This window comes from Anas platyrhynchos, chromosome 1 (genome assembly GCF_047663525.1).
Source record: "Anas platyrhynchos isolate ZD024472 breed Pekin duck chromosome 1, IASCAAS_PekinDuck_T2T, whole genome shotgun sequence".
Taxonomy (NCBI): domain Eukaryota; kingdom Metazoa; phylum Chordata; class Aves; order Anseriformes; family Anatidae; genus Anas; species Anas platyrhynchos.
This window is the reverse complement of record NC_092587.1, coordinates 49,489,184-49,507,132: the sequence shown is the minus strand read 5'-3', so window position 1 is coordinate 49,507,132 and position 17,949 is coordinate 49,489,184. Positions and strand designations below refer to the sequence as shown.

General features: G+C 34.5%; 1 protein-coding gene across 1 annotated transcript in view; it reads right to left on the bottom strand.

The window, feature by feature from the left end:
- The window catches only part of KITLG (KIT ligand), a 54,998-nt gene that overhangs the window by 28,052 nt on the left and 8,997 nt on the right, over window positions 1-17,949 (bottom strand). The window contains exon 2 of the mRNA XM_027451740.3: window positions 1,362-1,475. Coding sequence (XP_027307541.1) covers window positions 1,362-1,475 — 114 coding nt within the window. The remainder of the gene's footprint in view (window positions 1-1,361; window positions 1,476-17,949) is intronic.

Below are 17,949 nucleotides of genomic sequence, written 5' to 3'. Positions count from 1 at the left end.
CTTGATTTTTGTAGTATTAGGTGTATATCATAATGTATCATAAAAGAAAAGTGTGATTGCTCAAGCTGGATACAAATTTTTGTTATCTGTATTTACACATACTTGAAATTTAAATTGTACTAAAGGGAAAGTCAAATCATGTGTTCTGAAGATATATAATTGACAAAAAGTTACTGCTGACCTTGTACCAGGCAATTTCATCAGCCCTCACAGGATTTTTGTTGCTCTGTCATGCTTTCAACAGTTTTAAATCAAAGCTTAATACTCTTTCAAGAGATGAAATATTGGCATGTTTTTTTTTTTTATGATAATACTTCAGACTTATGCCTAAAGGGACTAATGTGAAGCAGTGAGCATTTGAGAAGGACTATAGAGGACCCCCAGAGATTTGCACTATGTGCCAATGCATATAACAATGCCCAAAGAAAACAAAAACATTGCACTGGCAGCAAATGCTAGGGACTCCAAATTAAGTGTCTGATAGCATAAACTCCAGTCTTGCAACTGTTTCTCCACAACACAGTCATAATTTTCAGCTGAAGACAATATGTAAGTGCAGGTATGTTTTTTAAATGTTCAGTATATGGTATTTCTTAAAAACACCGGTGCTAGATCCTGTGGTACTGTAAGTCAACATAATCAAGGAGTTTAGTAAAGTCAAACACCAACTGACTTCACACATGAAGATGCAGTTTTTCAGGTGAATGCAGTGTTCAACTAAGTAACAGTTAAAATGTACTTAAGTTGATTTACGGATGCAGCTGTCAGTCCTTCAGATTTAAACTAATTGGCGTGACAAAGCAAGTAGAAACAGAAATATAGAATATTCTTTGTAGCCTACTCACGCCTAAGATTATAAGAGTTGTTCAGTCATTATTGCTTTGATTGCCACAAAGATATTTAATATCACATTATTTTTTATATATGGTACAAGTTTCCCAGAAAACTAAGGTAAAGACTTGTGTTTCATTTTCATGTTGTTTGTCATCAGTCTACTCCCTACATGTCAACAACACAAAGACAGTAGTCTTTCATCTATATGGGAAACAGTCTGTTCCCAGAGAATGTTTGAGGAATCAAAACTTTTGACAGTTTTTATGCAAGTTTGGAGACAACGAAACACATATGTATATATACTCTAAATTGGTCAAAGTCACCTGTTATATGTGCTGAAACTATTTTCCATTCTCTGCAATAAAGGTTTTGGTTTTGATCAAGTGACAGATGTTAATGGATTATTATTTTTTTTAAGCATTCTTCTAGTTCTAATCTAGATTTGTTAACTTTCCTTAAAAATGTAAGGCCATTATCCAATGATTATTGTTTAACATAAAGAATAATTTAAAATAAAAGCTACTTACCAATTTTGCAATGTCATTTACATCATCTGTCACTGGATTCCCGCAGGAACTCTGGGCTTTGACAAGAGGATTAAGTAGGAGTAGTTGAAGACAAAAGCAAGTGATAATCCAAGTCTATATTTAATAATTAAAAAAAAAAAAAAAAAAAGGAAATAAAAAAAGAAAAAAAAAAGTGAGTAATCTCCAAACGAAGTAATAAGAGACTGTAGCAATGTTTTTCATATATGAAGTCAAGATGCAACAATACTTTCCATCTTTCATGAGCATGTACTCATACTGCTATATGGCAGGGGTCCACAGAAATGCACTTAATTGATCTTTTGTGGAAGAAAGTGTCTTTAGAGTAATAATGGAAAACTTATTGAGCTGTCAGATTGCTTGCGTGGAATCCTGCTGGACTTAATCACCTAGTTAAGATTCTGCAAAGTTAACAGATACCAAAGAAGAGAAAAAATCACTATATTCTTCATCATCGATATAAAACTAACTAAATGCTTGTCTTTCATCTGATAAAGTATTCAATAAACCTGTGTCTCTAATGTGATAATGGATGATAAGGAACAAAATGGTAACAGACCACAGCAAGATAAAAGGCAAAAGTTTTCATCACAGCCATTACATTTACAAACTTAAACTGTAAGCAAAACCATAATTGGCCCTGCCCAAATACTGAGGTCTTAAACAGCAATACCATATACTTTTTTTTTTTTTTTTTGTTCCTAAGTGACATACCCTGGCCTATCGGTAGCAGTAGCTTGGCTTTGAAACTACCTTTCTCACTAAATCCTATTGGAAGAACAGTGTAATGTACTTCAACAGGCTTGTGAGATTCGGACAGAACAGATAACTAGAACTAGCTGTAATGCACCTGGGTGTCTCCTTGGCTACATTGCCTAACTTCCATCACCTTCTGCTGTTCCTTTGCTTTGCTGGTTTTCCACAGAGACCTGTGCCAAGTTTAAGCTGTAGATCTTCATTTCCAGAATGTTAAAGCATCTAAGTTATGGATAATCAAAAGTTGCCTCTGGTTATAAAGCTTCTTGTGCCAGCTGACTGAAGCTGTCAACAACAGTCAATGATGCGTACATATACTGCAAGTATGGAATTTGCCTGTGCAGGCTCCCAAGCCTCCAAAAGGGCAGGACTGGGACCAGCATTTGCTTCTGCACGAACTGTGACACATCTCAGGCTCATCTGTTCTCTGCATCAGGTAGAAGGCTCACACCTTCAGCCTGGACTTCCTCACCCCTCAGTTTAAAACCAATGCAAATCAAACAGCAGGGATGAAGTTCTTTACAAAAGCAGAGAGATAAAATTACAGATTTAAAGTACTGAATATCATTATAGTAACCTAGAAGGGCTAAAGAAGCATGAAAATTAAGATTGCTTGGAAGCTACGTTATTAACATGAGAGAACAGTGCCAGGCACTTTACCCAGAATTACTAAACAACAAGTAAATCTCTCTCTTCTCTTTCTTAAATCTTACATATATCTTATATCTCAAGTAAAACTTGTCAATTGCTTTCTTAGACTATGGCTTCCTGACTTATTTAGGCAAAACTTCAGTGTGGGCTGCAGCTGAAAAGGATAGTCTGGCCTTTTGTCTTCTCTTCTCCCATGCTGTCGCTAGTGAGATGGCTGAGTAAGCTGTAACAAGCAGACAACTTCCATTCTTGTTAACTGCATGATCCTTCAAGCAGTCCAGCTTTCTAATCTAGCTAACTACAAAATCATGGAAGAGTGAGTACCCATACACAGAGACAGCAGAAATGCCTGGTTATATTTGTACAAATAATCACCAGGAGAAAATAGTAGAAGTAGTGTGAAGGGAGGTACCTAATATTCTTTAAAAAAATAAATAAATAAATAAAAATACACCACACAAAGCTTTGAAATTGTGCAAACAGAAACAATCCAAGCTCTTGGGAGATGAAGCTGTCAGGCTCAGAGTGATGCTTGAGACACAAAAGACAACAACTCTGTGTCTATTTCTGGCTTTCTGATGAAAGGGTAGTGAGACTTGGAATGTGGGGGCCTGGTTCTGCTGATTTTCCTCCTCTTGAGTAATTTGGCCGACCTCATTGTGTTTGTTCCTCTGCTCTCTGTTTTGCATGTAGAAGTGACCAGGATGCTGTCAGTCTCTGAAAGGACCTTTGAGAGCTCCTTGCAAAATTCGTGTATATGACCTCAAAGCTTAGAGAGAACTAGCTTTAACTGGTCAGAGAAACATCTCCCCCTCTTCATATAAGCTGCAGAATTGAAGAGGAAAGCAAAGGGGACCTCAGTTAAGAGACTACTTTCCCACTGCAATTTTTTGAACAAAATTGTTGTAAAAAAGACAATAAATTTAGATAATGAAATGGACTAGCTATACTGTTTTCAAGTAAATACATATACATAATATATACATTATAAGTATTTACATTATATATATATGTATTGTTTTATCTTCAGAATTAAACAGTCACTAACAATTACACTTCCTGAGGATCAGGGATGTTTTCCTGATTTGTTCTATGGAGATGGAGTCCATGCCAGAAGTCACTGATTTCTTTATTTGGTTCCTCAGAATTGAGAAAGATAGAAGTAAGTAAATGAAGATGGAATGTTTTTCTCTGACTTGTGTCAGTGTCGTAGCACAGAATTTGACCTATCTAAAAATCAGAAAAGTAACAAAATTCATTCATTGGAAATAGTGTGTTGTTTGTTTGTTTGTTTTCCAGATCAACTCAGTATTATGAAAACAAACAGCAGCACACTCTAAATAAGACTAGAGAACTCTGATGTATCTTGTCAGTTTTCATACTTCGTGACGCAAAAGGACAATCCATAGATGAAGTTTAAAAATCTCCACTTATTTTGTAATTATGCAAATCAATAAGAATGCAATGCTTTGGTTTTTCTTTTTTTTTTTTTTTTTTTTTTTTGGCCCAGGGAAGTAATGGGATTTAAAAGCACAGTCATTTTTATAACTGCTGTTAAAAACAAATGTGTTGTAAATTTTGAGATGATTTGAGGCTTTTCTTGCTTATTTGTCCTATGTCATCCAACAGGAACTGAAAGTCTGAAAAGTACTGCTAGTTTCAACATGCCTATCATCCAAAATCTTTTAATTATTTGCACTTACAAAATATTTATATTACACATGCCTATAGGCACATTGTTCGTAAGGACTGAAGAGATCAAAGAGGTATGCTATTTCTGTGTTATTTACTAATGACCAAACCTGCTGTTTGAGCAAAACTTGAATAGACTGAATTAAATCAAAGACAGAACAAAAGGGAAGCTTAAACAACAGCTTTATAAATAGAGATTCCAGTTTTACACTTTACTAAGCATAAATGAGAGTTACCCACACAGCAGTCATAACAGATTTCCATTTATAATTACTTCTCAGCTAAAATGATATTTTCAAAGTTGGCCACAGGATTTAATCACACATCATCACATTACCTATCATAAACACCTCTATACCATAGGGCCTTGTTCTATATTAGTTTAAAAAAAGTCAGTGCTATTTAATTGTTTTCATGTTCTGAAATCTCTTAAATGCTGAATTTACGAGATTTCTAAAAGATGCTTTTGGAAAAAAAAAATAATGATTAGACTAGAAAGGATAATTCAGATTAAAAATGTGTATTATATACAAATCATTCTGCAAAAGATTTTTATCATTGCCACAATCTATAATTTCAATTAACAGTTTTTTAGAGGCCTAGCTAGCTAGCGTGTTGAAGGCTGTCATTTCAGTTGTAAATCAACAACTTTTTCATTCAGGTTGTTCGCTTATGATCTGGAGTGTTGACAAAGGCTGATGAATGAATGTCTTTGACACTTTTTCACAGTATGATATCCAAGATATTCAATTACCCTGGTTAATGTGCAGCTAGATTCTTAAGTGAAAAAGCAGAAAGGGGAAAACCACATTGCTAAATAAGCAAAACATTGGCAAGTCTGGATATTTCCAAATATCTAGTTCATACTGAAAAAAAATTTAATTATAACTAGGAAGAAATCATCAAAATCAAACAGAAATAATAAAATGAAAAAATAATTAAGCACAGGGAGAGATAGAAACTGCACAGATGAACAGGTTCTACATTTTACAGTTTCTTGCATTCAGAGCAAGTTAGCCACAGAACTTTTCACTTCAGTTTCTTGAGTAAACCAATTAACCACAAATAAGACACAGCTGAAGCAGGATTAGCTGACAATGTAGAACAGTATTCACCCTGGGCGAAGCTTTCCAATTTTTTTTGTTTTGTTTGTTTGCTTTTTTTTTTTTTTTTTTTTTTTTTACTTCTTCTAATGCTGGGGTAGGAACATCTCAATATTGGATCCTCAGGCTACTTTGTTCATGCTGCTTTGCTGAGGCACAGCTTGTGAACCTCTGCTATAGACAGCATTGGCTTGGATAGTCATGGATAGCTAACTTAATGTTTGTACCTAAAAAATGGATAGCTAACTTAATGTTCATATCTTAAAAAGCCTTTTGTAACAAGAAACAGAAAATTTTGTAACAAACAGAAAATGAAAATAGGAAAAAAAGATCTTTCTTGCCCCCCCCCTTTTATTTTTTCACAGAAAATGTATCCAGAGCATAAAAGTACAATAATTATTTGATATGCCTACTGAGGGACGTAGTTATTCAGCTGTGTTAGAGACAATTAAAGACATGGAAAAACTGTTTTTAACCAACTAATTTTGGCAAGTAAGTTTTGAACTGGAAAGTTTCCTTCATACTCTCAGGTACCCAGGAGATAACTTCAGTGTAGTTAGAGGAGCCATTGCATGAATGCTATGCATTCAATGCTATGCATTGAATAATGCATAGCACTAAGTCCAGTATGCAACCTTTACTGTCCTTCAGAAGGCTGGTACTAGTCTCACAGAATATAATAGCCTATAGATTAAGGTGGTCACTAATGAGTGGCAGATCTAGGTTAAACTTCCTCCAACCACAGTAATTTTAGCTCACAGGAAATTTTGTATGGTATCTACCTCCTAATTACCAAAGAAGGTACTTTTCCACCTGTGACATCTTCCTTGTTAGAAGGGGGATACATAAGTATTTCTGACTGCTTCTCTCTCCCCTCGCCCCCCCCCCCCCTTTTTTTTCTTTTTTTTTCTTTTTTTTTTTTAAGAAAAAATGTGCATTTTGCACTGGAAAATTGTTATGTAGAGGAGGGGAAAAAACACACACACATACACAGACATTCACTGCACAGGCATCAGAACATTTATGTGTATCCTCGTCTTGCACATGCTACTCCATCTGGGCACCCTGACTTCTGGGAAGCTCCCCAGTCAACATGAGAGTTTTCTTGAACAACCTTTTGGCAGTCCATTGAACAAAATGGAGCCTATCTCCAGCTAAGTGAGTCACCCTGCTGGGATGAGACAACTAGGAATCTCTGGATCACACCCTAAATGCTTTGTTATGATTACAAAAAGCAGATGCATACTTTTCTAGTGACTGATATTCTTCTTCATTTTTTCAACATTGATGTAGTAGGGAGAATGATGATAAAAGTAAACAAAATTCATTAGAGAGCATCGATGTGACTTATTTGGATTCTGATTTAAACACAGGCTACAGAAAGACCAGTTACTCTTGCTGAGTAAGCTTTGAAATTCTTTAGACATTGAATATTGTATAAGTACTTACAAAATGCAGAAAACTTTTCTAACTAATTCTGCATATACTATCTAAAACACATGATACAAATGTACTATAGGGGGTAAAGAGGAAGGAAATTAATGAGTTATTGTTACAAACATAAGTAGGGAAAGGTACTCTTGCCCCTTATGTTCAGATGAATTGAGCAGGCAACCTGCTTTCATAGCTGTTTCATCTATGTGTAACATCCTGTATATGACTTTCCATAAAATTCCCAACCATAAAACCTCTCCCCCCTAACCATTGCAGATTCATTTATTTTCCAGTGGGTGACTTCAGGAATGCCTAATGACAACTGATAAAACCAGTATTTTTCAACTAATTGTCCATTTGATGCCATAATGCCAAAGTGGCACTTGCTGGTCTCCACCAGCTGCATGTGAAAAGGAAAAGCCAGTTGCTGTATCCAGATGCTTATAAACCTTGTTTCCTTCCAAGCTATACTGTCAATGAATCAGAAATCACTCTATTTGAGTCAAGGGATAAAAATATTCTAAACCTGCTAAATGCTAATATAGAACTAACTTTTCTTCACTATGTTCTTCAGTAAGAAGGAGAAACCATTCCCTAGTTCTGCAAAGATATGAACATTGTCTTCCTGAGACAGACAACTTTAGGATACAAGGTCTTATTGTGCTGAAACAATGATGAATCTCATTATTCTTTCCCACAATCCAGATTTTGGGAAACCTAGGAAGCTCCTTAGACAATATGTCAACTTTGTTTCATGCAAACTCAGGTCTTCTTGACAGATACAAAAGCAGCAGGCTGCTGCAGCCAATATGCTATTTTTGCACTTAGTAAGGCACTATCCTGCTGTACTTGGTTTTGTGTTTCAACCAGAACCGAGATGGACATTATAAGCAAGAGGAAGTGTAGACTGATACAGTTTGCCTTGCAAATCAATGTGATACAGGTATTATTTTGTAATTGCATTTGGTAGGCTACAAAACAGTGTTTTTAATGTATAAATTATTAATTTTCCACCCCTGCAAGGATTCCTGTGTAAAATATTTGGCTGTCCTAAAAATGTTGCCTTTGGCTCTTCAAAAATGTTATCTGTTCCATAACAAATTTTGTCCACTATTAAATCTCACTAGTCAATCAGGGATTCATGCAGCTTCCTTGCAACCTAAATCTGTACTGGATGACAGGCAGTTTGTTTGGTTCCCAAACACTGGGAAGTGAAGTTACCAAGAGACACGTAATATATGGACGTTGCCTCTGGAGCTTATACTAACAGTGTCCATATAAATACTTAACTGATTTTCATCCATAAGATAGCATTTTAATTCTACCGAAAACCAAGACTTCCATGGACAGAAACATTTAAATAGGAAGAAAGGCTAATAATAATAATAATTATTATTATTATTATTGTTGTTATAAAAGATGTATTTTGGAAGAAATCTTACTGTTAAGTTAAAATCAGAGATTATGAGGATTTCATAGGTCCTGCATAACCTATTTAGGCCATAAGTACCAACAAGAGATTTTTTTTTCTTCCTTGTAAAGTTCCATTACAGTCATCACTGATCAGTACTGAAGTTTTACATTATTCTTTCCCAGTGAAGTGCAATAGAAAACAATATTTATTTCTTATTTTAAGGGAGACACAGAGATCCAAAATACCTGCAAAATTCAAATAGTAATAGCAGGAGACCAGACTTCAGTTGACTCAATAAAACATTCCACAGACTCCAAGAGGAAGTAGGAAGTTTTTTGTTTGTTTGTGTTGTTTTTGTTTGTTTGTTTGTTTGTTTTTCCCTGGGAACTTACAAAAGAATTTTCTAGCATAAATCCAAAGACATTATTAAGTAACTGAAAGTGGAAGGCAAAGTAAAATAAAAGATTATCTTGGCAGGGATGAGAAGATTCTCACATTGTATAGAGGTGGATGATCTGACTTCCTCAAGTAATGAAAAGACATTTTCTTAAATAAAATGCTAAAGACTGTTTTTAAAGGTCTATTTAAGATGTTTTGTTTGTTTGTCAAGTTTCTGAAAGAAAAAAAAATCACTTTCTTGAATATTCTTTGGAGTTATAATGAAAATGTATACATGACTACCCCTTTTAACCTTAAAATGTCAAGCTCCAATAAAGGAAATGGAAGAATAGTTGTTATGGAAGTTCTGTTTAGGATCTTTAATTCTTACCATCTGCTACAAAGTACAATGAATTTGGATTAGAAGAACTTCTACACTGACTAAAATAAAAAACAAACAAGCAAGCAAGCAAACAAACAAAAAAAGAGAACAGTGAAAGTATGCAAGCATCAATTATTTTGATACTTGGCATAAAATGAAACCCATGCACATGATGAAAATGTCTGAATTCCCTAGTAGCTCACTATTAGTATTAGCTAAAACAGATTGTGTTTCATGGCTACATACTTTGCTAGAAAGTTAGCTGCACTAGAAACCTGAAGAATTTCAGTTCACATTTGATCTGTGTAAATTGATTTGTGAAAAGAGAAAAACAGGAACAAAAAAATAGCACAAAATTAGAAGGGTATTAGATTTTTATTTTTTTTTCTTTCTGACATTGTATACACTCTTGTGGAAGTAGAGGATAATTTTAAAATAAAAATGACAGATTTGCCAGCTTGGCCTAGATCAAAGGCATGTCTCAGAAATACACAATTTTGTTTCTGAACTCTGAATAACTTCTCTGACAGGCCCTGTATCTTTCTAGGGATATAAATTTGGAACTAACTATTCTGACCCTCTCAATAAGAAATCTTAGTCAGAGACCTCATTATAAAAGGATAATTGCTCAACTTAGACTAAAACTAGATGTCAATGCAGTTGAGATTGTGTGTTTCACCCAGCTACCTTAATTGTATTACTTTTAAAGAACACTGTTTGGATATCTCGGATCTACCCACACCAAAATAAGCTTTCACAGCTCTGAAGAATAATATTTTGTCACATCGATATTGTACTACATATTGCAAGACTATTAGCTTCCTGATATTTTAGAACTGATGTCTACATTGTTGGCCTACAAGCGCACTTAGAATAAGGTGAGAAACAGTGGCTGCAAATGATACAGTCTGCATCATGCTAAATAGTACGGGTTTGAGCTCCAGTAGCTTCCCTCTGTCATTCTGCCATTGTGAAGATCTCATGAACAACATCAGGCAAATGTATTAGTCTGCAGTCCATCTTAGAAAGCATTTACCTGCTATTACTGCTATTACTGAAACAAATGATATCTATAAGTAACCTGCATTCCAACATACAGGGGTAGGTCTAAGCAGTCCTTCCAAACAGACAACCAAACTATTTAGGCTCCTGGCACCTAAATCTCTTGACCAACTTTATTTGCCTATCACCACAACAGATGTCAGCTGTCAAAGTCACTATGTGCTTCTAGTAACTCCTGGGATAAGTACTGACCTGGTACAATGCTGTGATAACCTTCTCCTTTTTGCAGAGAGCTTGCATTTGTAATAAGACAGGATAATATCAAATGGAAGGAATGCAGGAGCAAAGTGGGAGTGGAGGGAATGATAAAACTGTCTTGGGAATTTGTTCCAGATCTTCACTGTTCTCATGGTTCTTATACTGTCCAATTTGGGTGTGCTGATGGCAGTTTATATCACTGAGTTCTCATGGCAACACTGCTCCTTTGTTTATGTAGTTATACCTCCATCTTTTCAGTTTGTTCCCTTGATATATCTCTTCAGATCAACCCTATCTGAGTCTTCATTATGCCTTATTAACAAGTTTGTATGACTTCTAGCACTAGATTACATGGAGGCAATGTATATATATATTTAAAAAAAAAAAAAAAAGACTAATGGAAAACAAACCAACCATTCACTTCCTCTTACCTTCTCCCAGATCTCAAATTTTATTGATTTACTCTGTATAGTGCCTTAGTTTCACAGACTTTCCCCTCCAGCCTGTAAATCCTCTATTTACAATCCAAATATAAATAGAAGATTGCCCTATGTCTCACAGAGCATTGTTACTGCAATTACAGTGGATGCAGTATCCAGACAGGTGGTTGCCTACGATTTGAAGAAAAGCTAACAACTTAAAATCAACACTTTATGTCATGCAACTTTTAAATGGGATTGCCTCTCATTAGTCAGAGCATTTTCTCCCATTGATAAATAACAGCTGACATAAAATGTATTCCTGATTTACTCACACAAAAGCTGGTTTCTTTGGATATATTCCAGGCAGTAGCACCTGCAACAACTTAAAAAGGCCTGGAACAGGAAATTTTTGTGCACCAGAGCTGAGTTTTCACTTTGATCCCCCAAAGACTCAGTTGATAACTTCAAATTATGATGTAACATACATTTTTCTCTTGTAAAATGTTGGTGAGGAAACTGATCTTGCATTTAGAAGATTTTTTTTGTTGTTTGTTTGTTTTTAATTAAATAAATCAGATATTTGGACAAACCTGTAGTGACATTTTTCAACAGTAATTACATCATTGACAAAATAAGGTTATTCAAGTTTTCAGATGTTTTAAATCCTGGATCTTTGGGGGAATACATAAGGGTTATTTTAGGTTTCCTTCCATCATCAGTAGTAATACCTGGACCTTTGAACCTTGAGTAATAAAAGCTGATATCTACACTTTCAGAATTCAAAAGATACTTTTATAAATACTGTCCCAAACCCACATAATTACCTTGAAGTGTGTAACAATCTGAAAAGTATCCACATAATAATTTACCACAGGATGAAGGACTGCCATTAAAAATCTCAGCTGCAAGAATTGGGCTAGGTCGTGTTCTTCCGCAGTGGAAATTCAGTTTCTACTCCTTACAATTTATTTATTTATTTTCACCAATAAGTTTTCCTTTTGGACATCATGTCCATTTATGGACTATATACTCTTCATTATTCAGAAATGTGGGTTTACAAATTTAACACAGACTTTTACAATCATCTTGTGTACAAAACACTATGCAAAGTCAACAAAAGACCTAGTATGTTCCATATGTGCATATTAGAGGAAAATCTAACACAGCACTGCATAGTTTGTTAGAAACAGTTTGAGTTTTAAAGCCAACAAATAACTTTCCACAGTGTTCTGTTTGCAAGAAACTATTTGTTAGGAAATGAAGTAGGCTTCCAGCCCCCAGAACAGCTACTGCATACATTTCAACAGTAATCTATAGTCTTTTTTTTTTTTTTTTTTTTTTACAAAAACTGCAGGAATTTTCTGGAAGATAATTTTTTCAGAGGGAAGAAAATCAAAGCCCCGACAGGCAAGCTATTTAAAATCCAGCATACCAAAAATCAACAAAAGTAAAAAATGAAAGCTGTCTTTTGGCTTTGTTTCTAAGTTATCAAAACTATCGGAAGAGGCAGAAAAAAAAAAAAAAAAAAGAGGACTTTGAACGTTGAACTTACTTGTTATTATTAAAAAAACTATTGTTTTGTTGTTTTGTTTGTTTTGTTCTTGTTTGTTTTTGTTTCATTTACTTTGTATTTCTTGATATAGTAGGTCTGTCATTATAGATCTGTCCTTATACCACCTTGGGAAAAGTCTGTTTAAACTTTATCATTCAAAAACATGGAACAAGCGACTCACATTTGACAAAAATCAGATGACGTTTCAATGATCCCAGCCGAAATGATACTGACAGGCTTATATTCTTCCTGGACCTATTTAGCAAGATTCCAGTAGGTTTTGACTTTTTGCTTCTTCCTATCACTGTACCTGACAAACTGAGATGCATTCATTAGGAATGCTTCAAGAAATTGTTTATGAGATTCATGCAAGTTTATCTCAGTTATTTCCAAACAAAACTGAGTAAAAAAAAAAAAAAAAGCCAGATTTGAAGTTGTTTCCTGGCTGGGAAAAACAACAACAACAACACTCTTTAAATTTCAAATCTTGATTTCAACTCAGTTCTCTCATACTTATTTATGAAAGCAACCTGGTAAATAATTCTACTTCCAAAAAAATTCTCTAAGCACTTAGACAGCTTTTTAGTTCCTGCATAATTTGAATCAGATGCTTTCCTATACATAATCAAAACCATAGCAAACAATTTAGCTTTAAGGTGATGATCTGTGAAAGAATAACACAACTTTACATTCACACCACTATCAGAATATAAGGACGTTAAGAACCAACCTATATCTTTTGTGAAAAGATTTATCTGAAGTGATACACTGATGGATGAGATTAATCTCAAATGCCTTGAAGTTACAGTTTGTGTGACTGCAGACAACTGACACATCAAATTAGAAACTAATCTTCAAAACATTTAAGTATGCTTATAAGACAACATAAGAGCTGAGAAGGCAATAAGCCATTTACCTCAGCAAGCTGGAATTACAAATACGTTATACCCTGTCCTAAAGCTATTAACTTGGACATTAGTAAGATCAACTACATTTTTTTTTTAACATTTCACTCTAACTTAAAAACACTTCCATATGTCAAAAATATCTAACTGATGATTATTTCAACTGTGGATCTTCTTACCACACAAAATGAACATCAACTTGTTTTTCATCGTATACTAAAATATATCTTGCCATTATTAATTTTAAAAGTTCTTCCTGAAATTATTTTCATGAGATATATTTATGTTTTACAGAAAACAAATTCCCAAAAGAGACATTTTAAGAATTTGAAGCACTGTATAAAGTCACTCCAGGTCAATGTAAGTTGAAAATGGCAAAAAGTAATGGGATAGAATGGGACTGATCAAAGTTTTCTGGAACATAAAAAGCCAGTGACTGCATCAAAAACTTCAAGTATATTTTGAATTCTTATTCAGTCCCACAATGGGAAATAAATATTTTTAAATGCCTTTTCCTGCTGATGTTGAAGTACATGAGTATCTTTCAGGGATGCTCCATGGAAACTCCACCATCTTTCAGTGGCTAGATCTACACATGTCAGCATTGCATAAAATTTTACGAGTTCTAACCATTCATACTCATATGCTGAAAGAAAGATCTTTCAGCATAAATGTCTCAGCTGTCATTACTTCAGTAAGTAATTGGAGTTCAGATACAATATATTTCAAAGGGTTTTCCTTTTTTCAAAACTACAGACTGAATTGTTACAGATGGTAATTTTGGCAGATGGTTGTATATGAAACTGAGTTTATAATTAGTCCAAATCTGACTCATGCAATTAAAGCAATGAAAATTTGAAAAATAAGAAGTGTCAGATCTGTACATGATGAATCTGGTAGCCATAGGAAATAAATAAATAAAAATGAAAAGAAAAAAGAAAAGATCATTCACACTTGCAAGAATATATTGCCTATATGATGTATTTCTTTCTAATTCCTTGAATTAGAAGACAAGCAAGTTTTCATGGTCACAGTGTAAACTAAAGTAACCATGTCTTTTAACCTATTTAAGCATATAATCCTTTTTTCTTCAGTAAAGGCTAATGAGATGGGCTGAAGCGATCTACCAGCTCCCTGCTGCTGAAAGAGAGCTCTCAGCACCTCCTTCTCTGTAGCTTCCCTTGCTCTGACATTCATCCGACCCTTCACCATGTCAGTAAATTCACAGACAGTGACTAGTTAATTCAACTCAGAGACACAAAACTAATCTCTGGGGAATGACTGGAGGAGGAAAAGAGATGTGCAAGGATGAGAAGACTGGAACTGCTCTTCAACTAGTGACCTCTTGGGCTGCTCTGACATTTATCAAGCTGCACTTTAAGTGATATTATACCCAGTGTCAAAAAGCTTTCCAGACTAGTAATTGTGTGTGAAAGTAACACTGCCTGTTTTAGCATCTTCTGACTTTCGACTGTGTTGAATATTTTTTTTGCTTCTGTAATAATGAAAAGATCAGTAAAGTCCCATAATCATCCTCTCCACTGCTTGTATACCACTCTTTCCAAACATCTCTCTCAGTAGCTTCTTTCCTTCAGCTTTCAGTCCACCTTTATGCACAAATTGTTTCCATATAATGTTTTTGTCTATTTTGGGATTACTATTTCTGTTATATTCCTTTTTCTGATGGAGCAACAGGGACTTTGTTCAAGGTGGCTGACTATCACCATCATAAAAACATTACACTTTTTATGTTTCTCTTTCTGCTTCCTCTACAATCCAGTATCTTGGTTAGTTTGTTCTACCACAGGTACAACACACAGATTTTTCATCCATTTTTCTTGACCATGTAAAGATACAAGAAAATTAAAAAAGAGCTTGGAATTATTTTTCAACTGATGGAAACTACTGTTTTTTATGTAGTTACAATTAGTTCAAAATACTCCTTCCAAAATGCATCTCCCTGCACTTCCACACAATGAACTCCATTTGCCATCATGCCATCTGTTCTCCTGTCTTCTCTAAACCTTTAAAAAGTTCCTCAGAATCTCTTTTAGTTTCAATTAACCTGAGTAATTTATGTAGCCTGCACATGTTGTCATCAATCTGTGAACCCTCCTTCCAGATTGAACTATATGAGGTTGCTGACAATTAAAGAACATCATCACTTAGGCTTTACCATGTTACAAATTAACAACTTATTCCTACACTTTGCTTTCTGTCCCAATACCATTTTTCCTCAGACTGTTATGATAAGGAACATACAATATGGGGCTACTTAGTTTTCTTCTTAGACCTTTCTAGGGGAGACAATCTAAGCAGGTTACTGCATCACTTTCCCTTTATTCACCCATTTTGAAACACAAAGAATCTTATTACATTAAAACATTTCTTTTACAGGAGCTGGGATTTTCTATTCCTTTTATTGAGCTCTTAATACAGAGTTCCCACCTTCCTCCTATTGAGTGATTTAAATACAGATCTACTGACAACACAACAATAGAGTCAAGCTGTTAAGAAAAAATCTTTTTTAAACTCTGGACATATTCATTAACTCTGAAGACATGAATTAAGAGTAAATGTGTTAAGAGTTACTGCGTATTTAAGAAAATGAAGGGAACGCCATGATCACTGATTTTTTCCAAGTTATGAACACCTTGCCTTTACTGTAAAATTAACCTGAGTTGTAAGCTATATCCAGCCCAAAACTCTAGACCCTTCCACACAAACTGTAACTCTAGTATCCAGGTGATTTGTGAAGACCAGACACATTCCTCTGATATATATCAACATGCAAGTACAATCTTTCAATTCTTTACAATTTTGGAGAAATATAAATGCCTGTTAAATGCACATGCCTTTCACATATAATTTTTAAGACACCAGTAATACAGTACTTTGAATTTAGTAAGTAACTGGTAAAATGTAGATATCTTCACAACATTTGCAATGGTGAAACAAAACAAAACCCTTTAAAAGAAACTGCAATTTTTCTTTGATTTTAGTGATGATTTTCATGGGGGTTACTTAGAAAAAATGCAGTTGTAAATTGTGTGTAGTAAGTTTAATTCTTATAAAACTTTACTTTTGGTCAAAAGATATTGTGGGAATTAGAAAGAACTATAGTTATCAATAGTGAAACAATTGTGATGCACGTTCAACTGCAGCCTTGCTACAGATGTGCTGATAGGAAAACTCATGTAAATATTGACATGATCTAATCTGATTCTTAGATTCTTATACAGCTAGTTCTCCAAAGTTTCCTAGAATTACTCTTTTAAAAGAACAGACATTAAGTTGCCTGGCCTATCACAAAATTTTTTTGATTTCTGGAATTAATCCTATAGAAAATATATCCCATCACTGAGATTAGTGCAAATCTCCTCAAAAGTATACATTTTTCAATGTCTATACTCTAAAATTCCAGTAAGATTTGAGTTAGTGTATCATAAGTGATACAGTTCCTTATCAAGTGATACTTGTCAGTTTGCACAAGAAAAAAATTCTTCCTAATGCTGGAATTGTGCCATTTAATCTGAAATAAGTGATGGAACATGTAGGTTAAGAAGATGAAGCAATCATAGCAGATAAAGCCAAAAAGCACACCACAGTTGGACAACTACCACTTCAAACAGGTACAAATTCAACAGAAACTGAAGTAATGGTTTTGGGCACAAAACACGAGGGATTTGTTGCAATAGAAATAAACCAGTAGGCTAAAATCAGATTAACTTTACGTATGTCTCAGACCATTTGTAGAGGTCAACAACATTCTGTTGCAGCGTGAAATGACCAAAAGTGCTGCAGACAATCTATTAGTGGCAGGTATCTAGTTGATCACTAAAACCTGCATGTGAGATTTAAAAAAAAAAAAAAATGCTGATGAGAAAGAAAATGAAGAAAAAAAAAACCAAGAAATTCACCCCATTTGATTTAAAGGACAAATGAAATCACTGAATTAGATATTTCTAATATAGTTACATAATAAAGCTAAGAGATACAGCAGAAAGCAGCAACAATTACTTCTACAAGAATTTCCTTTGATCTCAATAAGTATCTGACTCTTCCAAAAAAAGCACAAATTTCATTAATATATTAAGGAGGAAGAAGTAGTGTCACTTCCAGAGTGGCAGACCAATATTTCAGAGGGCTCTTCAGTTAGGTTATGTGCTGTGATCATATAAATTAAAATATTCCACAGAACAGGAGATTCCTTCTAATCCCAAAATGCTTAATTTTTTACAGACAAGATGAAATGCAGTAAACAGAGGTTATTCAAGAGATTAATTTTTGAAGTGGGTCTCAAAAAGTTGATAGGAAATAAAAATGGCCACTCAACAGACTACTAAGAACCTGTAGAAAACACCCACCAGAGATGAAGCTTTGAATGAGTGGAAAGAAACAGAGCAGTGAAAGAGAAACCTTACAGATTTTGGTTTTCAGAAGTGCAGAACTTTCATTTTAAAGAGACTTAAATGCAGCTGAGGCCAGGAAAGGTGAATGAAGAAATTAGTGTAGAACTATTTTCTGTCTAAATGGGGAGAGAGAGAGAAGATGGAGAAATGCACAATCATTTTTAGATGTTTGCTTGACAATAGAAAATGAATTCCAGAAATTTTGGTCA